The 23,426-nt window shown below is 46.3% G+C and overlaps 1 protein-coding gene across 2 annotated transcripts in view; it reads left to right on the plus strand.

Annotated features, from left to right (window-relative positions):
* cdkal1 (CDK5 regulatory subunit associated protein 1-like 1) overlaps window positions 1–23,426 on the plus strand; it is a 239,643-nt gene that overhangs the window by 65,825 nt on the left and 150,392 nt on the right. For both annotated transcript variants that reach the window (XM_086156022.1, XM_086156023.1), the window contains exons 5-7: window positions 2,505–2,601; window positions 7,110–7,158; window positions 14,452–14,572. In XM_086156022.1, coding sequence (XP_086012148.1) covers window positions 2,505–2,601; window positions 7,110–7,158; window positions 14,452–14,572 — 267 coding nt within the window. The remainder of the gene's footprint in view (window positions 1–2,504; window positions 2,602–7,109; window positions 7,159–14,451; window positions 14,573–23,426) is intronic.

The raw sequence follows: 23,426 nt of genomic DNA on the forward strand, positions 1-23,426 counted from the left end.
CTCTCTAGTTCCAGCTGTCAGGAGGCTTCATTATTAAAGATTCATGGTGGAGTCTGGGCAGCTCCTCCAAAAGCTTTTGTCAGACAGACCGAGTGTCTCAAGTCGCACTGCCGCTAACGGGGGCTGACATAAAGACTCGCGGACCCGCTTGCACACACTGGCACGCGCCCGGACACACACACACACACACTCCTCGTGGGTTTCGCCTCGGCGTTTTACCATCTTCCCCGTTCACACATAAACGTGAAATCCGCGCTCTTTGCTCATTTTTTTCTGTTGGTAGCTCACCGCTCCACGCTGACGTTTGCCACCAGCACCACCGACGCTCCGCCCTCTTGACATGTACGCAAAGCGCTTCACTTAAAGGACGTCTAATGAATGATGATATAAATCCAGATTTGGCCGGGTCTCAAGCGCCGCAATGATTCTGCCTTTAACAGATGGCTGCGGCGCTGATGCAACATTATGTCAGAGCAAGAAAGCAAACGCACAAACGCACCCCAGCAGAACAAACACCACTTCTCTCCTCCCTTATATTTCATGTAACGCGTGATGATCCAACAGGGAGGTTTTTGCAAGTCATGACTTTGTGGAGATTATCTTGTTGAAATATCGAAATTTGACACAAGACGAAGGCGGCCTTTGTCAGAAGCCCCGTGTGGACCGACATCTCCAGACGCTCGGGGTTGTGTGGCGTCCAGACTGCCGTTATCGTCTGATGGGGTTTCCTCACTATCTTGTTGAACCGACCAGCGCTCTTTAGCAAGAAGAGAGCGCCGGCTACCGTAGACCTGTAGAAGGTGTTGAGGAGCGACAGACGCCAAACGACCTCGGTCTCTCAGGAAGAACGTCCTGCTCCGACCCTTCCTGTAGAGAGCGTCGGTGTTGTGTGTCCGGTCCAGTTGATTGTTGACGTGGAACCCAAGACACTTGTAGGAGCCCCCTTTCTCCATCTCCTCACCCTGGATGGAGATTGGTAAAAAAACAAAACAAAAGATGCCATGATCCTATCCCACATTTTATATTGCATATCATCCTGGTCTCAGGCTAACCTAACAACCCTAAAATCTCTGAGATCTTTACATAATCAAGCCCTAAAAATTCTTGATAAAAAGCCAAGGCACTATCATCATTGCCATATCTTGGGAAAATATAAATTATTAAGTTTTAACAACTTGATCAGGTACTCTGATATCCGTCTGTTCCAAAAAATCTTCCATAACGCCGCCCCACCTCCTCTTAAGACCTTCATCAAGCCTCGCCCCCAACTTACAAGTCGAGTGCTAAGGTCGGTGTCTAGAGGAGACTGCAATGTTCCTACAAGAGAGTCTGCCTTTTCTCAAGCTGCCTTTTCCTGTAAAGCCATAGAAGAATGGAACGGGCTTCCAGACCATCTGAAGAACATGACTGATTTTCACATCTTTACACGGGCCGTTAAAAATTGGATTCTGGCGCACCAAACATGCTAACGCTAACAATGCCAGACGGGTATTTTACCATCAGATGTTTCCCTTCTGGGTCACATCTGATGACCCCCAGATGACCAGAGTAACCATATCACAACAATAGCACTTTCAACTTGCAAAATACAACCCAATTTTAACCCAATTTTATTGCCTGTTTATATATTGTATAGTTATTTTATTGCCTATCTGTATATTTTATATATATTGTCTATTTTATACAGTTTTATATTTGTATTGTCCAGGACCACAGATGGAAATTAGCTATGAGCTATAATCTGGTACAAACATCTGTGACTCTGCGCTTATCAGTGTATTTGTACACTGTCCTAATAAACTTCTAAACAAACAAACAAACAAACAAACAAGAGGATGAAATGAATGTATGTGTGAATATGGTTCTGAGATGGCTATTTGGTTGGGTGGTCACTTCTGACTTCCGACCACTGGTACTTTGGATCTTCGGTGACTGAATTGCACTTCTTGTAAGTCGCTTTGCATAAAAGCGTCTGCCAAATGACTGGAATGTAATGTTACACTTGCATCCACGGTGCAAAAGTACAAATAATCATAAATCATTTGTCACAGAGAACAACAAACGACGACAAGCTCTGCTGAGTTAGATAGGTGATGGTGCGCTGCGAGTGATAGCAGTGTGAAAGTGCAGTTGCGTCAACAGTTTTCCAGTGCATTTTTCATCGAAGTGAATTCCCAAACTCCCTCGGCCGGCGTCTCGGCTCCCCTGAACCTGCAAGAGCCGCCGGCTTTGCACCCGTTCACCCGGTGCAAAGGAGGTTTACCCGCACGCGCCTCCTCTCTTTGGTCTTTCCAAACAACAGCCGGAGCTGGGTTTCCTGTTTCCATTGTTGCCCGCCTCAGCTTCACTGGGATGTGCTGATACCGATCTTAAAATGATAAAACGAGCTCTCGCAGGAGTCCGCGGCCATCTGTGCTTCGGTGGCGTAGGTCATTTCTCAGGAGAAGCCACCGTGTTTGTCAAAGCAACATAAAACACCGTTTAATTTTACGCTTCTTTTTCAGAAAAGCCCAGGAGCACCAGAAGAAGGTGGTGGTGGCGGGCTGCGTTCCCCAGGCCCAGCCGCGGATGGACTACCTCAAAGGACTCAGCATCATCGGGGTACGTGGATCGGCGTGAATGTGCGGCCGTGGCGAAGGAAATATACCAAAACAATAAAGCGGCGCGGCCGCAACGCGCTTCCTTTTTATGCGATCAGCGAAAAGCCGCATTCCAATTCCCCGTATTTATTACACCTCATAATGCCACGTCTCGCAAACAAGGAGGGGGCGCCTGGCACGTCGCAGGCTGGCATGTCAATTCAGCAAATTGCTAAGGATGCAAGTAGTAATTTGTTTCCCGATTAGCTCGCCGAGATGTCTGCTCAATTACTTTAGAGCCGCAGACGATCGACCGAATGACTGGCGAGGAAATGTCACACCCGGTTCAGGGCTGGATTATTCATCTGCGTGACTCCACGAGGCCGGCCGTAATTACAGCTAAAGAAGATGATGATGCAAGTCCCTGCAACGGCCCGCAGAGAATTTGGCTTACATGCCCTCTGTCCCCGCAGACGTGTTGACCCGACTGTCGCCCGTCTTAGAAACACTCCTCTGTGGAGCCGCCGCGCGTTCAGGGGGACGCCGGCTTATTGGAAAATCCATCATCAACATGTACGGAGCAAACGTTTTTGCTGACGTGAATGTTGACTGCGGAGCCACCCGTGGGTGGAGTTAATGTCTGGGTTGGAAGGAAAGCATTTGGATCAATAGCAGAATTTATTTCATTGAGTTTCTTTAATGATCGTCGCTGGTATGAAGGTGGGCATATTGTACGCGGACGGTGTTTGAATCTCAAGTGTTGCTGTCATCATTATCATCACTAATATGACATTATTTCACTAATGTTTATTGTAATCAGTTTTATTAAAAATAATTGTATGTCATTTTTTTTTTTTTACTATTTCATTATAATTATTGTGATTTTTTTATTTTATTTTTTTTTATATTTCATTATAATTATTGTGATTTAAATTTTTTTTTTGTTACTATTTCATTATATTATTATGATTTAAAAAAAATACTATTTCATTATCATTGTGATTTTTTTTTAGTTTTTTTTTTACTATTACATTATAATTATTGTGATTTTTTTGTTGTTTTTTTTTACTATTTTATTATAATTATTGTGATTTTTTTTTTTCTTTTCATTTTTTTTTTTATATTACTATTCTTTGGTTCAGTGACGTGGGAAAGGATGTAACGCTTTCCATGTAACACACATGCACACACACACACATGCACACAAGCGGAGGGATAGATCCAGACACCGTGACCTGCCATTCACCTGGCCGCCGTCCCGCTGTGTCTGATCTATTTTGGCCTCTGTGCCGGTCGGCGGATCAATATAACCTCACAAGAAGGAAAGACAAAGATGGGCGAGATTAAGCGACAGGAGATAAAGAAAGAGGAGAGGAGCGAGTGAGCCGGGCGGATAGAGCGCCGCTCGCGAGGAGTTTCATATCATGAATAAGGGCTTCTCTTAAAATAGTATATATATCTTTCCATCGTGGGTCCGTCTCGTGCAGAAACCCTTCGGAAGCACGGGGGGATTAGCGGCGCTGACCCTGACGCGATGGGTAGGTCAACTGTTTTGACGGAGACAGATATAGGAAGGGACAAGATAAGAATCTCAAGAGTTCATGGCTTCCTGCCCCAAACCTTCTTTTCTATTCTCTTTTCGTTCAGGATGACGTGGGGCATCTCACCCCCCCCTCCTCAGCCTCGCCCTCTATTTCTATTATTAGTATAGACAGCCAGCTTAGAAAGCAGATAGTTCCAGATAAAACACGCGTTCTTGAAGATGTGTATCGACCTCCGGCGGGAGAAGCAGCCTTTAAGTAGATTTTGCAAATAAACCAGCCATTTGGGGTTTCCATCTCTTCAAATCCAAAACCCCGCCGTCTCACACAGGCGATGACCTACTGCCATCGCTCAACTTTTTGTCTTCGCTTATTTATCCGCTAAGCGAGCAGTTGCAGATGGCGCCTGTAATTTGCGTTATCCCCCCCCCCCCCCCCCCCCCCGCAAAAAGCGATTACATCCCCGCGCTTTCGACTGCGAACTTTGAACAATAGACGCAATCATGTAAACAAATTCCACAACACGACGCGACATAAATAAACATAGAAAAGTGGCGACGGTGTTCCTCGGTCAGACGCACATTTGCTCGGCTAACGCAGACGTTCATTCCACGCTTAGCGGAGCTAAATAATTTCTGCCTGCCTTATGAAGCGGTTTAGGAGTGTTGTGTATGCATGCATTCATTCAGCGACCGGCTCCTCACTAAAAAGCTGCACCTGCCCAATCAGCGCGTGCAACCTTGATTGAGATTAAACAAAATGAGAGATTAATTTGCGCTGGCGTGTAGCGAGCAGAGAAGGCCTTACGGAGCGGCGGTGCGTCGGCCCATTGTTGAACGCACAGGCCGTCTGAAACCCAGCGGATCCAGGGGAGCTGGGAGTGGCTTGACTGTTGCATTAAATATCCTTTACCATCAATAATGTAATTTCATTTAAGTAAACATGCCACCATGCAACATAATTACATTCAAATCAAGTGGCATGTATGTATAATATAATTACATTCAGATAAACAAGCTTCTGTTCGTATTAGCCTTCAGGGTGAGGGAGAAACAGCTGGGAAGTTTACCACCACCAGTCCTTTTATTGTCATGAGTAGATTGGATTATGCATTGATACACACACACACACACACACACACACGCATGACCGGGCGCACATAGTAACACACGCAGACGACTACGCCTTTTATGTGTCCTTTTATCAGAACACACAGCGGCGACAGTTGGTGGGCTATGCAAATTGTATTCAAATCACCAGCCGGGAATTTGTATGTGGTGATTGCACTAACGGCCAGATAAAGCTCGTTGTTAAAAGGAGTGTTTCCTGTTGAATTTATTCATTTCGGTTGACCTGCGTGTCGGCGCGCGTCGCCTCGCCGCGTCTCCCGTGTGAAGTCGCTGCGAATCCAATGACGCCGCGATGCGTTCGAGGGAATGTCACGCAGTCTGGAAAATAAACATGTCACACCTCGCATTCCAGATGAATCTCACACACACGCACACACACACACACACACGCGGTGATGTCCGTAATGGTGGGATTACAGCAGGTAAGCAAACACGAGAATCCTTTACATCGGCGACGTTCTTTTGAGGCCTTTGTGTCGTCATAAATAGATTCATAGAAATGAATTATAGAATTTTGTGGGACTTAAGCGGACTCCAGACTTAAGCGGCCTGAAATATTTCAACGTGCATAACATGGCCCTGGAAGCCACGGCGTACATCTGTTTGCGTGCATGTTTGAAAGAAAGGTTACCCCGGTTAATGGGCCTGATGGCACGGCGGGCCGGAGCCAAGCGTTGGAACGCGCTTAGACGAGAGAAAAGCAGGGAATTAGCGGGGTGGGGAGAGGATGCCGGGAGCAGGAGAAAGTTCTTTATCTCTCACTCCAACCCTCTCTTTCTCTTCCTCCCATTCACTCTCCACCCTTTCCTCTCCTGATTGCTGTGCGGGGGACTGTGAATTTTTAAAACCAAATTGTCACCGAGGGATTCCGGGGGTTTTCGGTGCACAGCTCAGTCCCCTCGTGGCCCGACGGCTAATAAACGGAGAGCAGTCGGTTGTTGCCACGTAAATGGAATGCTATTTCCGGATTTCTTTTTTGCACCCGCAGAATTGTATTTTGTTAACTATTTATCCGGGTTACTGGAAAACCTGCCGCCATGTCTGTCTGTCCTGTCGCTAGTTGGGCTTTTCGGGGGAAAGATGTATTTATGTATTTACATATAGAAACGCACAGTGGATACAGTTTTATACATCCATAGAAATGTACGTATAATTAGAATCTGGGCTGGAGGGATCCTCTTTGGAGCCGAACGTTCCCGGTTGGATTCCCGGCTCCTCCTGGTGTGTCCAAGTGTTGTTGAAGCCCTCACCGCCCCCCCGGCAGCAGGAGAACCAATGTCCCCCACGAGGGATTTATGAAGGATCAATAATTATTATTATGATGAAGGCCGCATGGTGGCGTGGTGGTTTGCCCTTCCAGCTCCTGGTCCTATTCTGGGGGGACTTTCTGTTTGGGGACCCCAGCATAGCCCAGGTGTGTGAATGAACGAATGAATGTGATGCATTCATCCACTCATTCACACACACACACACACACACATTTATAGATAATGTTGGAATGTATAAATTCGATGCAGAGTTTTTCCAACCATCCCGCCTCCAGCACCCCTGAACGCTCAGCTGATGTTATGTAAAAATGAAATCACAGCAGCAAAAACGCTCAATGACATTTGCAGAATCTATACATTGTAATCCTGGCTGAGAACACGGGTGTGTGTGTGTGGGGATTGTATCCGTGTGCACTAGTTTGCCGGCTGCAAACCGCCCGCCGCCTTTGTGCGTTCATTTGCATGGCCACCTTGTTTTCATATGGATCACCTGGCGCGGGATTTTGTGTTGTCGATACGTGGCTTTTGTTTGAATTGCGGACTCGAGGCCGCCGGCGTCAATAAACCTACATGTCTCTGTCTGTGTTTCAGGTTCAACAGATTGATCGGGTGGTGGAAGTCGTGGACGAGGCTGTTAAAGGTACACATGCGCGCACACACACACACACACACACACACACAGGCTCTCATTAAACGAGTGAATGAGCAGAGATGCATTGATCGATGAATGAACGGGTCTTTTCTGCGTCGGGTTCGGAAATAAAGCTTTGAACGTCTGCTCTTTCAATTAATGATTTTCGGTAAGATTTTCTGTCTCCTTATTGACCGGATAGAGAGGAATAATCACTTGACTTTCAGGTGAAGGGGAAAAAAATGGGGATGGCGGGGTTTCAGTGCAGCCAAGTCTGAATGAAATAATGATTGAAGGCGTTCTGGTGCTTTGAATCTCAGAGTTTGCATTTCTTTCACTCTTATTGTCAATCAAAAAAAGGGTGATTGGAAAAGGAAAAAAAAAAAGAAGGTCGGGGGGGGGGGGGCGGGGTTTCAGCCAGAAGCTACGCGCCTGACAATATTTCACATTTAGATGCGTGGTAATAGAGTCATAACTGTTCCGCGCCACAGACTGACAGCTTTCATTTATTCGCTTCATAACGTGAAGCTGCTTCGGATTATGTTGTTAAAAATACGACTTTTCTTCATGTATTTTTTTATTTTATTTTATTTTTTTATGCCGGTTAAACTGCTGCCTCGATAAATTACTGCCGTAAGCCTTTTCTCAGTGGACCTTTATTACAGCCGCCTACAATGGGAAGCATTGTGTTTTCAGTCAAGTTTTAAGTCAAATGAGCGCCATTCACCTGGTCAAGGAGTGTGTGTGTGTGTGTGTGTGTGTGTGTGTGTGTGTGTGTGTGTGTCCTACTGTAATCCTAACCCATCTCCAACACTAATCACCACATGCAGGATTGAGGATTTCATTATGATGATTGTTATTAGCATTAGCATCATTGTTATTATTGTCATTATCAATGCTGTCATGGTTGTTGTAAACATCAACATCGTCATCATTACTATTATTATTAGCATCATCATTGCTACTGTTACTAGCATTAACAATATTAGCATCATCGTGATCATCGTTTTTCGTACAGCTCGTCATAATGGTACTTTTTGAATTTAATAATGGACTTACCAAAGTGGTAAAAGCTGTCAGAGTTTAGCGCCTCGACGAAGCGGGACCGGAGTCAGCGTGACTCTGTGAACTACAGTTTGCCGTGAATACGCACCAAATCTTGACTGGCGTTGCCGCCGTCGGAGATGAATGGCTAAAATGGAGGTGAATTTTTAAAAGCGTGGGTCTCTCCGGGATCATGTCTTTCTGCAAGAGCTTGTTAAGTGGTCTTTGCTGTCTAAGCGGCTCACATGGCAGTGATTAGGTCATCCATTTAAACTATTAGTGAACCGCAGCACTCGACTGTTTAATGAAGGTCACACCGAGTTTACAGTGCGAGTGTCCAGTCAAACTGTCACGCACCCCCAGCTGTTCTCTAACAAAAAACAGATTGAGTTTACACTGTGTGTGTGTGTGTGTGTGTGTGAGTGAGCGGGTGAGTAACTAGTTTGCACAGCGAGCTTCAGTCTGATTAAGGACAGCTGAGCTCAGGCGTAATTTTATAATGTGTCATCAGCCTGAAATTGTGTGGTTTTGCACGCATGCACACACACACACACACTCACACACACACACACACGTGTCTTCCAGTCCCCCTCTGGTCTGCAGTTTGCTCATCATCTCCTGCTTCCTCCAGCTCCTCAGCACCTTTTAGAGGTTTGGTCTGGTGTGTCCGTCCTCTTGTTGCCCCGTCCCTTTCACTGCCCCGCTTGTTCCCTCCTGCCCTCTTGCCCCCCCCCCCCCCCCTTTGCCCCCCTTCACCTCCCTCCGCCGCATAGAAACTAATTTCCCCAGTATCATTACAGTTCTTTATGACCTCGTATAAATTGAGAGCTGTTATTTCGGCCCAGAGGCCTGGAGACCTTTAAGATGGCGGCATTTGCCTTTTTGTAATGGTTACTGAAATACTTACTCCATTGAACTGTTAATAGACGCGGTTCTTTGCTGCACCAAAATTCCTGGCAGGCCTGTTTTCCACATGACAGGAGTGGCGGCGTGCTTTTAATGAGACGGGTCCTGGAGGTGTGAGACCATGTATCCAGTTTGGATCCTGCGTTGGACAGGGGCTTTACAACTGCCGCTCTATAAGTGTACTGCACTACAGTAAAACTGCTTTTAATCATACGGCATCGCTGCACCATAAAGCACATATTACTACCTGTTGTAAATGCCAAGGCGTGTTTTTTATCCTTCTGTTATCTTAGGTCAGGTTGCTGAGCGTGCACACCCAGCAGTGCTAAACATTTATGTTGTCACGCTCATTATTTTCAGCATTTTTTTTCTTTCCTTTTTTGTTTTGTTTTCTCATTTGTTTTTTTTTTCACCATTCCCGATCCTTCCTGTCATCCCGAAGCTTCTTTAAATAGAAAATTTTGTTCGTTCGTTTCGATTGTTATTTTTTTTTTTTCCGAGTACGACGCAAATAGCATTAAACCGCGATTGCTAACCAAGGCTTTTATTTTCTTCAATCTATGAACCCGATCGGACTTTATTGGGTCGCCGTCTGTATGAGACGGGCATTTTAACTCTGCGGCTAAGATGGAAAATACTGTTTAATTATTCATCCTGATATTGCTGCTGTGAAGGGACAGCAGAGCTTTTTAAATTATGAGCATTCCATAGGGCCTCGGCAGTAAAAGCTGTCAGTGCTGTCAAAGTAAGATGATCGTACGAGTGTGATTTTCGTATTTGCTCCACGCACGTGTGTGAGAGTGTGTGTGTGTGTGAGAGAGTGAGTGAAAAGATAACACGGCCGCTTTCATCTTCATCCCGATCACTTTGCATGAAACGGAGAGCGCCGGTTTCACGCCGAGAGGCAGATTGCAGGTGTTCATTTCCAGTCGTGGGTCGTCCCTGAGCCCGGGCCCGCCGGCTCCCTGAACCCGGTCCTTAAAGGGACGTCTTGGCAAAAACACCCCGAGGGTTTTTTGGAAAGTGGATGCAGCGGAAGCGCTTGAGATGGTCGCCGCTTTGTTTCCCCCGCACGTGTCTGTTTGGGCGCCCGTAACCAACCCGATCCTTCGCCACACCTGCTCGCAAAAAAAGGACACGGCCTCTAATTGAAACTTCCGCGCCGCTCAGAATCCTAATATTAATAAATAACCGACGGGCCTCTTGTCCTTTTATGGCTCCGTTCTGGTGTCTTTTGATGTCTTTGTTTATTGGCCTCCTGATATTGATTTCCTCGGCTGCAGATGAAACCAATTCAGCTAATATCCCTCTTTTTTTTTTTCTTTTCGCTTTTGGAAACAGTTTAGACGACGCGTGTGAGTGTGTGTGTGTGTGAGACATATAGACGGGGGGCATCAAAGGTTAGACAGGCTAATGTATCTACTTAGCCACAGATCAGAGGCTATATAGCATCAATATAACCTCCTGATCCTTATTTCCCCGGGATAAACAGACTCTTATCGTGTATCATTGCGAGGAGAAGATAAAGGCGGAGAAGAAAGAAAGGCATATCTGAATCGTCATAGGTGCTGAACGGAGCTGGATTCATTCACATAAAGGATTCTTTTTGGGAGCCGTTGTAGAAATTGTCATTTGCCGCCCCGTGACCTCAGATCTGAAATGTGAGAGAATGGAGCCGGGCGGAGGAGCTTTTCTCCGAGCCTCAGAGCGTCGCCGCACGACTCTTTGCGGGACGAGTCCCCTTAAAATGTTGGCGCGGAGGTCGAAGGCCAAAGCGTGCTCGATATGCCGCATCAAAAAGACACGGCTCAGACGGAGTTTCTAAAAATCCGTTGCGAATCCGTTAGCGTTCCTTCACGGGGAAGACGAATGGACGGCGATAAAGCCCGTCTTTGTCTCCTCTCCGGTCCGTCCGACACGCCCGCCGCCCCCCGACGCCGCAGCTTTGCAATCAAACCGGGGGCCGCTACAGGACCCGGCACTTACCAGACATCGGACGCGGGTCAACAGGTCACGCTTTTAGTTGTCGGTGTCTCGGAGCCGGACGCCCGCACATCTTTCATCCGTGATGTATTTCTTCCATCATCTTCCAGCCATCCATCCATCTCCTTTTCCATCCATCAGCCCCCTCTCATCTCCCCTCCGCCCCGACCCCTCCTTGTTCCTATCATGTTATAATGGGCAGTTATGAGCGGAGGGAAGGATTTATGTCACTCGTATTTATTAAGGGTACAAGAGAACAAAGGGGAGAGTGATTGTAAAATACGGCGGCGCTAAAGTGGAAAGGTAGTCCGTAACCAGAGTCCCGGTGTTTCCGTCACGTCTGCCGGACCTCTGAAACTCTGTAATTGAGATGACAAATTGCGCCGTGTTCCAGTTTGTTCAGCAACTCAAGTGAGGTATTTTATCTCCCGCTTTCCCATTCACGGCCCCCTCGGCCCTGAAATTGAATTAGGCCCCCGGCCCGGTTCCCGCGGCGATCCTGCGCACCGGCGGCGAGGTTTTCCCTCTCAATCTCCGGTCACGACGACGGCGGAATCGGCGCTATTTGACCGGGAGTCCAAATTATGCGTCGAGAATAACGTTTCTTTACATCAGGCGGGAGCTCGTGATGCAAACAATGATTGTTTTGGACTCGGGCCGGCCCCGGTTTGCACCTCGCATCAGAAACATCATCTTCTTACAAACATTTTTGCACACGGATGGAGGAGCAGGTGCGCCCGCGAAGCCTCGGCGTGACAGTAAGTAAGGTATGGATTAACCGATCGATGAGGAGAACAACCGAGAGACGGTTCCAGGGAGCAGAATATTGGAGCGCACGTGAATTTTAATTTGTTTCCCCTGACGCTCTTCCTGGCTGGAGGTGCAGGCAGGGGATGGACGGCTATAACAAAGGATGGCGGCGGCGGCGGCGGCCCCCGGTCCCAGCCTCTTTCCAGGAGGGAAGTTTTCTCATTTCCTATCTTGTACTGGGATATTACGACCGGTCACGCCTCACTGATTGGCTCTTTGTCCTCCTCTGGGGCAGATTGTCATTTTTATCTACCAATTGATAGCCACGCTTCCTGCCTTGAGCCCACCCTCCCAGGAGACCCATGTAAAGCGGATGAAAACAGGAAGACAATTCCATCCCTCAGCGCCCTCATCTCATACACATCTCGCTGTTAGCCTTTTCAATAGTTAGAGAGGAGAGACTTACCGCGTCCCGTCTCCACACACCGACGGCCAGACATCAATCCCAATTAGCTATTTGACCCGGCTATAGATTTTCTCCCGGCTCTTAAACAGCGCGACATCCGAGTGATACAAGTTTTAGAGTTTTGCAGGAGGTAGAATTCACAGTCCAACAGCTCCTTCTTATTTAAGGTCCTTTTTTTTTTTTTGCCATGCCGTACCTAATTCCTGATTCTTGGGCTGATCTTTTAAAAGGAAGGCCCGGTTTGACCTTCGATCCTGATTGATAAAGCCCCTCCCCTCCCCATATGGGGAATTATAAACATTTTTATTCACATTTTCAGGGAAAAGATAAAGACAGATGTAGTGATTTAGCCGTATAAACATCGATTGGTTTGGGTCACAGTTCTACACACCCAATATGCAATCTGAATAGAGCTCTGTAGTTTCCTTTTTTTTTTTTTCTGGAAGTGAAAGAAATCCATGTCATTGATAGGAGCGGCGTATAAAACGCACCCCTTGACTTCCACAGAGGCGTCTTCACAGTGGCCTCATTCAATAACGCTTCACAGACATATTGTACAAAAATACTGATGAAAACGAGGACCTGAGGAGGACCATCACACACACACAAGTGTTTTCCGCAGTGGAAACTCCACCAGAATATCATGAAAAAAACGTTTCAGAAAGTGAAACCCAGATTCACGACGCATAGAGTGAAATATTTCCAGCCGCAATGCGATGGTGAAGCCGACTTTCCCTGACGAAGAGGCCGTTTACAGATCCGGGAAACCTTCGCGGGTGTTCCGAGTTCATCGGCTCTTCGGGTCGTGACTTCTTGACTTTTAGATACGGAGCTTTATTTATTTATTTATTTTTTATTTTTTTTCACAAAATGCGAAATTTGTCAGACATCGAATTTTTGTGTCTCTTTATCTTCAAGCCAACATTTACCATATTTCAAGAAAGATAGCCTTGTTATACTTGACTGGGTAATGAATCTACGTCACATATGTGTTTCACTCATCGAAATAAGTGAGAAAAAAATATATATATTGGACTTTGTCATGATATTGTGACTGTTTTTAAGATGCACCTGGACAGTTTGGAGAGGAAATATAAAACCCAAGAAAAAACTTCATGCGTTGCGAGATGTAGCCGCACGTGTTGACCGTCTACAGTGTTGGAGGAGGCGAATGAGATAACGGCCACACGGAAACATTATTTCCACGTCGCTGCAAGAAGGTCTTTCTGTGCGGAGTCTCCAGGTTCTCCTGGTGTCTGCGGGTTCTCCAGTTTCCTCGCACAGGTTCATTGGAGACGTGAATCAGTCCAGACGCCTGAGTATGTGTGTGTGTGTGTGTGTGTGTGTGTGTGTGTGTGAGTGTGTGTGTACGTGGCCTTGTGTTCAAGCGTTTCGCCCGGTGATCGGTGGCAGGGATTGGCTCAGCCCTCCCAGCCGCATAGGGAACCGCTGAATGCAAGAAGTGCCGATTGTGAGCTCAAAAGACGCTGCCTGGGTGATTCAGGCTCTCCACACAACGCTCGTGAATGTTCTCAGCCGCTCGGGTCATCCTTGTCGAATGTTACCGCTTCTCCAAGACGTTCGGCCCCTTAAACCTTTTTTCAGTGAAGAGCCGAAGAAGGTTCTCAGCGATCGGGGTCGTTTTCTGTGGTCGGCAGAGTTCCTTTCCTTGAAGGAACCTCTGCGTCTTTGTGCTGAAGAAGCCCGTCTGAAGAAGCTATTCAGATGATAGGAAACGTCCTGGAGTCCGGCGGCCGTCTCGCCACGCCGGCGGCGGATGGAGAGCTGCCCAGGAACGGCTATCAGTCGGGGAAATCCTGCGTTACGGGAGGGGAATTTCACTTTGCATGGATTGAATTCCCCACAAGAGATCAGATCCGTCCGTCCTGTGGTGCAGAGATAAATCTCAAAAGGGACAACGCTGAATAGTTATCTGGCCATGTTTAGTTGTCACCTCGCTTTTCTCTGTCTGTCTTTCGACTTGTTGCCGGATCTCGTTGTTTTCCGTTTTATTTCCTGCCCTCTATTATGACGCTTTTTAAAATCTTTCCAACAGGACAGACTTGTCATGTTAAACAAACACCAGTATTTTACCAGTATTTTTGGCAAGATTTCATTAATGTTGTATTTCTTTGACTCAATTTTATGTGCAGGTCACTCGGTTCGTCTCTTGGGTCAAAAGAAGGATGGCGGGCGGCGTCTCGGAGGAGCCCGGCTGGACCTGCCGAAGATCAGGAAGAATCCGCTCATCGAAATCATCTCCATTAACACCGGGTAGGACCGCATGACGTTCGATACCCTGTTTTTTTTCCTGCGGTCGGCACGTCGCCGCCGTTCGTAACAAACGCGAGCCTGTGATGAGCCTCTTTTCTAATGATTTCTTCTTTTTGTTGTTTAATCTGTTCGTGCTAATTGCAAGTTCTACAGTATCGGGTTCCAAAGGATCAGATATGGAGGGTGTTTATCCCTCCGCCCTTTTTGAAAACAGCTGAATCTGATGTTTGCTGTGCAAGAAGGAGCTCGTGCGCCACGAATAAACGCACTGCCTTTGCAAGCGAAGGTGAGATCTTTGAAAATCTCACAAGATAAGTAGAGGTTTCAGATGGACTCCTCTGGAGATAGACGCACACGCGCGCGTGCACGTTTTATGGGCTAATTTCATGTTGTTTACAGAAGTCTGCTAACCCATACACTGTATTCTCAGTGGGCCAGTTAAAAGGGTAACGACAGACTAATTCCTCTGCGCCGTGATAATCCATCAATCACCACACACACACACACACATCTCCAACCTCTATACATTAATGGCTCAACTCACAAAGCGGTGAAGTAAACAACTTGTAAATAGCGCACCATGCGTTCTGTGACACCCAGGCTTTTCTCGTTCTAAATCGGATTTCCTCGATTGATTGTCACCTCACAATTTACGGGTGGGTTTTGTTCCATGTTGATTTACGTCCATGTATATATATATATACTTGTGTATATATATATATATTTGCAATTTTCCCGTCAAGCGTGGCCCACTGCATTCACCACATAATACGAGTGGCGAAGCGCTGAAATGAGCAAAGCGTGAGGTTTCAGAAGTGTTATATTTGAATGCGCCGGTTATTGAAGTGGCTCAAATTGGCAAACGTGTGTCATATGATTTGTTTTTCTTTTTATTCCTGGGTTATAAAGTTAGGAATAACCAGAGTGGAAGAGGCAGGGAGTCTATTTTGGTGTGAGTTTACAGACTGGAAGGATATTCAGATGGATATTATGGATATCCTTGAGCTGCTGTAGGTTTTTTTTTTTTTTATTTTCATGTCTGCATTTGCGCTTATTGCGGTTTGGGTTTGCGTTCCGGCGCAGATGTCAGGCCGACTCCAGGCGGGGGGGCGGAGGGCGCTGTATCTGATCCAGATGAACTTACAGTTGTTTTCCAAAGGGGTCAAGCCAGCCCACAAACAAATCCCCTTGTTTTGATTCTTTTTTTTTTTTTTTTTTGTCTGGTGAACCCCCGTGCGGGACGGGAGGATTACCCGAATATGTTGCCGGGTGAAAACGCCCGTTGACAAATCTCCCCCAAATAACACTGGTTACCGCAAATCCGCGCTTTAACATCTGCTTTTGTGTAATTTGGTCTGTCGCCGGTGTCGCTAATTCAGCATGGTTTTTCTCGACGTGTGCGTGCGTGCGACACAGGGAGAATGCGCTCTTTATAAGCTCCCTTTTTAGACGATCTGTTTTAAATTTTCTTCCGAGGGACCGATGACATCATCGCTGACATTTGTCAGCTGATGAAACAAGAGGATCTTTGTGGGATCCATGCAGGCTCTCAGCAACAACATCGGCTGCAGTTGCCTCCTGCGTCAGTAGAGAACTATTAATTTACCAGTGTGTGTCTGTGTGTGTCCGTGCATGAAAGTGCGTGTGTGTGTGTGTGTTGAGGTAATATCTTATTGGCAGTGTTTTCTGGTAAGTGAACACGTGGGACATATTTCATATTTCATAAGCCTCCTTTTTTTTAAAGACAGATGTCAATTTAATGCCATTATGACTAATTCCTCATCTGGGGCTCTTCATCATGCCTCGGCCCTCAAAACTATTCGAGGGAACAAAACACATTTGATTATCATGAATGCGGTCGCGCACCGTCTCGCGTTTGTGCTTCCCCGCCGTCTGACTGCCATAATAAGAGAGGCTACTTTGGTGGCGAGAACCAGGGTGAAAATTGCCATAATGTCCCCGTTATTGTTACTTCACATGCTCGGGAGATTCGCTCAAAAGGCCAAGGGCTTAAGTGGCAAGATTTGACAATACCGCATCATCGGGCTCGCCGTGGTGGATCTGGCCGGCGTGCGCTGCCAACGACAACGCAAGCGAGGCCTGATGGCAGCGCGGTGCTCCTGGACCAGGGCTCGCCAACCCGTGCGGCTCTTTCGTCTTCACACTGCGGCTCCGAGCGGCTCGGGAAAGTAAATGATAAATATTTAATTGAAGTGTATTTCATTTGTGTTAATTCCTTTTTTTTAACTTTTAGTTCTAAGTTGGAAGATTATTGTGATCTTGAAATATTAAGTAAAATTATATTTATTGTTTTTCGCCGCTCAAAATAGCGTCACACTGGCGGAAGCCGGTATACCCGCCAGCCGGTAAAGTCCCGATTTGCAGATGCTATGCGCAGAAGTTCAGGCGCAGAAGTCCCATAAACCAGGTAAAATAAATATTTTATGAAGATATTTTGCAAATATTTATTTTTTATTGTTTACTGACACAGTGATTTTTTCCCGAATTATTTTTAAAATTCAGGTCAAGGCTCCGCTAAACACTCTGAAAGCCCAAAGCTCAAAATGGGTTCATTACATAAATAAAATTCAATTTTCTCCGTAATACTTTGTGAATTTCAGAAGCAACACACGACACACTTGTTTATACAAAGTGTAAAGGTAATAAAGAGCAATATGTACAGTGGTACCTTTATTTTAGACGTCAAAAAGTAATTGCGTCTCCCAGTGTTTTCTTTTCCGAGGAAACCGGGTCCAAATGGCTCTTTGGGTGTTACGGGTTGCCGACCCCTGGTCTAGTATAACCTTTTCTAATCCGGCATTCGTATAGTATGTATTTCGGGCGACGTTTTGATATTCTACGTTTCATTACGTCACGTCACACGCGCCGAATGGCTGACCATCTGCTACACAACGAGTCTTCGATGGTCGCAGGACGGAGACGTTTCCGTCGGCGTCAGTAGATGTGTCTGCTTACGTGACCGCAGTTAACTGGAAGATTTGAAGTTTGTACGTTTCTGCTGAGCTAATGTGAAGCAGGGTTCGATGGGTCCAAGCGTTCCCTGAAAAAATACAAAAACAAACCTCGACCCGCTTCGGCCTCTGTTGACAGAAACAGTGGCGAGTTTTTAGATGTCAAACAGACGTCCTCTCGAAAGTTTGTAAAAGCCGCCTCGCTGCATCAACACGGTAAATCCTGCCTCACTTTTGGTGACCTGATGAACGTTACTGGTGGATTTTATTCAACATGTTCATTTGCGCACAACAAATCCAAAACGTGTTGCAGCGTCAATTTCTATTTGGTTCCTATTTCTATTCCTAAAAAACTACAGGTTAAAAGCAGGAGATTTTTTCACTGATGTATTTTTTTTACTGATGTATAACGATCTGATAAAAAAAAGAGGATTTCTCCGTCTTTTTCTCCTTGAATAGAATATCGACTTAAGAAGGGCTGTTTTTTTTTTTTTAATTCGATGGACAGCAGATGCCGAAGCATTTTGTGTTGATCCCGCTAAGTGGCAATTTAACACAATTCTTATTAATGACACCATATGCAATAGTTCACGGTAATCCAAGAAAAAAACAACACGCATATTTCAAGCCTTGTTCTTTTTGATAAATTACAGACCCTAAATCGGTCATTATCTCCTTTATTTATATATGTTTAAATTCTCTGCCCCGGTATAACTGCGGTTCTGCTCATCCTGAGGCCTTAAACCTGGCCAGGTGCGACCTGGACTCGCGGATCAAAAAATAGCGTGAGCAGACCACAGGAAGGAAATGGCGACAGAATATACCTGTGGGTTTTTGCATTTTTGAAAATTAGTTCATTTTTACACTCGGATCCCAAGATGTTGTCACTCTTCGACTAAGAATAGCCAAGAGCCGCCTCTTGAGCGCCATGCAATTCCACCGGGCGTCTTCCGACCGGTGCTTTAAAAACCGTCCATTAGTAAAGGGTTAACCAATTACAATTATTGTAATTATTTATTCTTGTTTGTCGGCGAAATGGTTTGGGATGTTTGTTCTTTCCTCAGTCTCCCGTGCACGGAGAAGCCCGCGGGCAGGATTTATCGTTCATATAGCTTCCGACTGGAAAACGGCTTCACTTAGTCTTTCTAATGCTCTGTTTTGTGTCCCAGTTTTAGAACACTTGATGCTATGAGGGATGCTAATGCATGTGTGTGTGTGTGTGCGCGTGTGTGTGTTTCGCCCAAGGGTAAACTAAGGGTCCCTTCTTGTTGTTTATTTGTATTTGTGTGTGTGTGTGTGTGTGTGTGTGTGTGTGTGTGTGTGTGTGTGTGTCAGTGACAACAACAGTCTTTTTGTGAGCCAGCTGAATCAGGATGCTTCAGTGTCATAAACTAGGAATTTACAGCCACTCAGTCAGAATGGATCATTAAACTTGTGTGTGTGTGTGTGTGTGTGTGTGTGTGTGTTGTTTGTTTTTGTGAGGCACTGCCATTAGACTCCAGGCATTCAAAAAAAAAAAAAAAAACAGGAAAAAAAGCTTTGTTCCACAGTTACAGCTCATTTCATTTGATTATCTGTCTCTTCCCCGTTCTCTATTTAGTCCGATTTTTGTGTGTCGTGATCTGTGTCCTTGTTATTGCAGTGTGCCGGAGTCAGGTGTTAACGGTCCTCCGCTCTCACCCCAGACCAATAACTGGCTTCATCTTTCGTGTCCTCTGGGCAAAACCAGGACGGGAAGGATGACGTAGAGCGCCGGTTGTGTGTCGTTAAAAAAAGGGCGGGATGGGCTTCGCCTCCTCCGGCCTGAAGATTCAGCGGGTTTATTGTGACTCGCACGGCGTAGAAACGTGTTTCCCTGCACAGAGAAATTCCCACCCTTCTGTCCAGTGTATTTGGATATGTACTGATTGGATATGAATAATGATTGTAAAGATTATTATAAATACGAACCGTGTTGGCGGCGCAATAAGACATTTGAGTGCAGCTCGGTGTGCGAGCGCTTCGCATGCTTTCAAATCAGTCTGAAGGCCTTCACCTCTTTTCGTTTCTAATCATAACGTAATGAAAGAGGAATTATTTGGTCACGAACATGTCCGTATTAATCCCCCATCCCCCCAAATTAGTTTCATACAAATGATCATGGGGGTCCGTGGTGTGTGTTTGTGCATATACAGGGATGTAACGCGGCTTCCGGACGAAGTCGGGAGTCACATACGGGCAAAATGTTTCCGAAAAAGCGAGGAAGGCGAAGCCGGCCGATGCAAACAAAGACGCGGGACGACGTAGATGTCGGCTCCGCAGGACAAGTAGTTCCAGCGAGAAATTAGTTTCGAAGTCGGCATATGCAGGACGACGGAGCAAAGGGAGGTGGTGACATAACCAAGAAACAATGTTGGTGGAGGATGTCTTCACACTGTCTGCGTGTGTGTGTGTGTGTGTGTGTGTGTGTGTGTGTGTGTGTGTGTGTGTGTGTGTGTGTGTGTGTGTGTGTGTGTGTGTGTGTGTGTGTGTATCTTCTTTCGGCTTTTCCCTTCAGGTGTCACCACAACTTTCTCCATCCAACCCTATTCTCTGGATCCTCCTGTCTCACACCAACTACCTTCATATCCTCTCTCACTATGTCCATAAATCTTCTCTTTGGTCTTCCTCCAGACCTCATGCCTGGCAGCTTCACCTTCAGCAACCTTCTACCCAGATCTTCACCATGGTTTGGACATGAACACCCCTTTGTTCATGTCCAAAACATCTCAATCATCACTTTGTCTCGGTCATACATGTCCTGCACCCCTGTGACAGATTCTTCTTCTTCTTTCAGCTTTTCCCTTCAGGTGTCGTCACAGTGAGTCAACCATCTCCATCTAACCCTATTCTCTGGATCCTCCTCTCTCACACCAACTACCTTCATATCTTCTCTCACGACGTCCATAAATCTTCTCTTTGGTCTTCCTCCAGACCTCTTGCCTGGCAGCTCCAATTCCAGCATCCGTCGACCAATATATTCTCCATCCCTCCTCTGTCCATGACCCAACCATCTCAGTCTGGCTTCTCTGACCTTCTCTCCAAAACATCTAACGTGTGCTGTTCCTCTGATAGACTCATTCCTGATCCTCTCCATCCTGGTCGCTCCCAAAGAGAACCTCAACATCTTCATCTCTGCAACCTCTAGTTCTGCCTGCTGTATATATGTATGTGTGTGTGTGTGTGTGTGTGTGTGTGTGTGTGTGTGTATATTTGTTTTTTTTAAATACCAACCCTTTTCACCACTTTGGCCCAGAGTTCTTTGCCTTCCTGCGTGGAGTCCCAGGCTTGCGAACATGTTTCCGTGTGTGTGTGACGGGCGTCGGTCCAGCGTGAGCCGCGCCTCACCAGGTCCTCACGCTAGAATCCGGCCCCCCCGGGACCCTGAGTGCTGGATAAGAAGTATAGATAATGAATGAAAATGTATGTTTTCATTTAAACTATCCTTGTCGTAGCCTCCCTCTGCACATAATTGTCCTTGAAATGGTTGCGGGGCGAAGCCGCTCGGTCTGCAAATAGAGAAGCGCGACATTCGTGAAGAGCAACAAAGATTGAATGCGCTTTATAATTCTTTTTTCTTTTACTTTTTTAAATGTTTATTCTGACTTCGGTTATGAAGAGACTATAAAAGATGACCTTGGATCCCAATTCACTGTTTCATGTTGTTCGTCGAGTTCCCTCTCTTCACTTCACCAGTTTTCTTTTTGTAGCCAAGTGATATTTGTATCTGCTTAACCGAAAGCTCATTTTAATTTTATCCAGCCATTAAGTCATGTGATGCCATTGTTTGGGTTTTGAATGCATATTAAATGCATTTGAACGTCAACGTTGTAGATGTTTTACTCAAGAGACATGAAATTAATTGCCAGTGTTTTTTTTCGCAGCGCGCTGTTTGGTACTTTTCATTATGCGCCGGTTGCAGTCAAAGTGATTTGAAATGACTCGTGGCTCGTTTCCCCCTAATCTTTATTCTTTGTAAATCCTTCATTTTTGCAATTACAAAAAAAAAAAAAAAAAAAAAAAAAAAAATTACCCGGCCAAAATACACACCAGTGTGCTCACGGTGTGTAAACAGCGCCGGCAGACACATGGTGGAAGTGTGTGTGCGCACGTGTGTTTGCCTGAATTGTGAATATGTTTGTGTTAGCCACCCCCCCCCCCCCCACCCCCACGAGCGCGCTCGCCGCTCGCTTCCTGCGATCTCCATCTCACTGCCACAACTTCTCCATCCATTCTCACGGCTGACGTGGTGAAATAATAGGTCTTATCTGCCGCTGCGGGCCTTTATATAGATTTCTGCCGACAATTGTGTCGAGGCGCAGTGCAGACGGGGTTCACTTCTGGTCCCAGATATCTGCAGCGCACGCCGAGGACCAACAATAAGCCCCCGAGGAGCGACGTGCACATCCACGTGCACAGATGTTTAACCATTTAAATGCATTTGGTTGGAACGATAGCGGGTGTGTTTTGTGGGATTTGTCCCTTTTGTGACGTCTGAAGCTAAACTGTCAAGGATTCATCGTTTTTGGGGGACAGCGGGACCCCCGTGTTTCCATCCGGCGTCTCTAATTGGTCGCCGCTTCGTCTCGAATAAGCCGTGATGTCATAAATGCTTTGTCTGTTGGTCTTTTTTCCGGTATACCTCTTTGTCGGACTCCGTCGGCGAGCCAACGAAAACACGCGGCTGATTTTTTTTTTTCTCCCTTTTTTTTTTTCTAGCGGCTCTCATAAAGAAAAGATGAACCCTCTCAGGAAAGATCGAGGCTTGGAGTCTCAGGCTTTTCAAACCACGCGGTGAAAGTTCTGGTTTCATAAATGCGCCGAAGGCTGTGCATTAACCGCATCATGTGACAGAGAAACGTGGCGTTACATGGAAGTGAAAAGTGCTTCCACGAGGGTTTCAAGGGTGTGTGAGCACACGCCTCTGCTCGGAGAGATAATGTATACGTGTAATGTCGTCATTTTGCACTTTAGCGCATTTAGAGCCACGGAAAACGGAGAGAGAAATCCCGGTTCTCTTTTCTATTCCCAAATCTACGCACACAAACATTGGCGAAGCCGCCCCCTCTGGTTCTCCCCCGGCAGCGCTCCATGGTGGCCTTCCTGCTGTTTATCAAACCAATGTATGGGTAGTTTTCAGCTCCAGTGGTCTGGACATATTATTCAATTTCCCCCTTTCCCACTGTTTAACACACAAACACACAAATGCATGCACACTCACACACACTCCATTCACTGCCGCCGCCCCCCCCAACTCACTCACTTGGAGAGACCGTGCTCCCTGCAGTAAATCCAAAAGATTGATGTGTCTCCTTGGATGAAATGAGATTGTGCGTCATTACAAGACATTACACCACAGAACTCCCGAGTAACTGAATTAGCCCCAGTGTGAACACAGTTTCGATAGAGACACACACACACACACACGTTCGCCCACGTACGCGACAGATTAGACAACAGACTATTTGCATAAAGCAGCTCCTTGCATGCGTTCCTCTGGGAGCTAAACGCTCCACGGTGGTTTCGAATGATTGGTTGTCTTTGTCTGTCGCGGGCATAAAACATGTTGTTTTCTCAGAGACGCCGGCGCTTCCGACACTTTTTTGACCGAAAATCAGCACTAGAGCTCCTTCCGCGTGGCAGGAACTTTGCGCAATTCCTAGAACCTTGTCAGGAACCAGCCTGTTTTTTCATGTATTTGGACAGCATGGGAACCAGCAGCCACGCAGTCTTTGGAAGGTTTGTTAGGAATTCAGGTGACGGATGAAACTCCTCACCAAGATGCTTGCGTGTCTGTATGGAACAACCCAAGAGCAAGACTCGTCCTATGATGAAGCTTTACAGAGAGAAGATAAAAACACTTC

This window comes from Fistularia commersonii, chromosome 11 (assembly GCF_037954325.1).
Source record: "Fistularia commersonii isolate RoL2024-O1a breed Wild chromosome 11, RoL_Fcom_v1.0, whole genome shotgun sequence".
NCBI classification, from domain to species: Eukaryota; Metazoa; Chordata; class Actinopteri; order Syngnathiformes; family Fistulariidae; genus Fistularia; species Fistularia commersonii.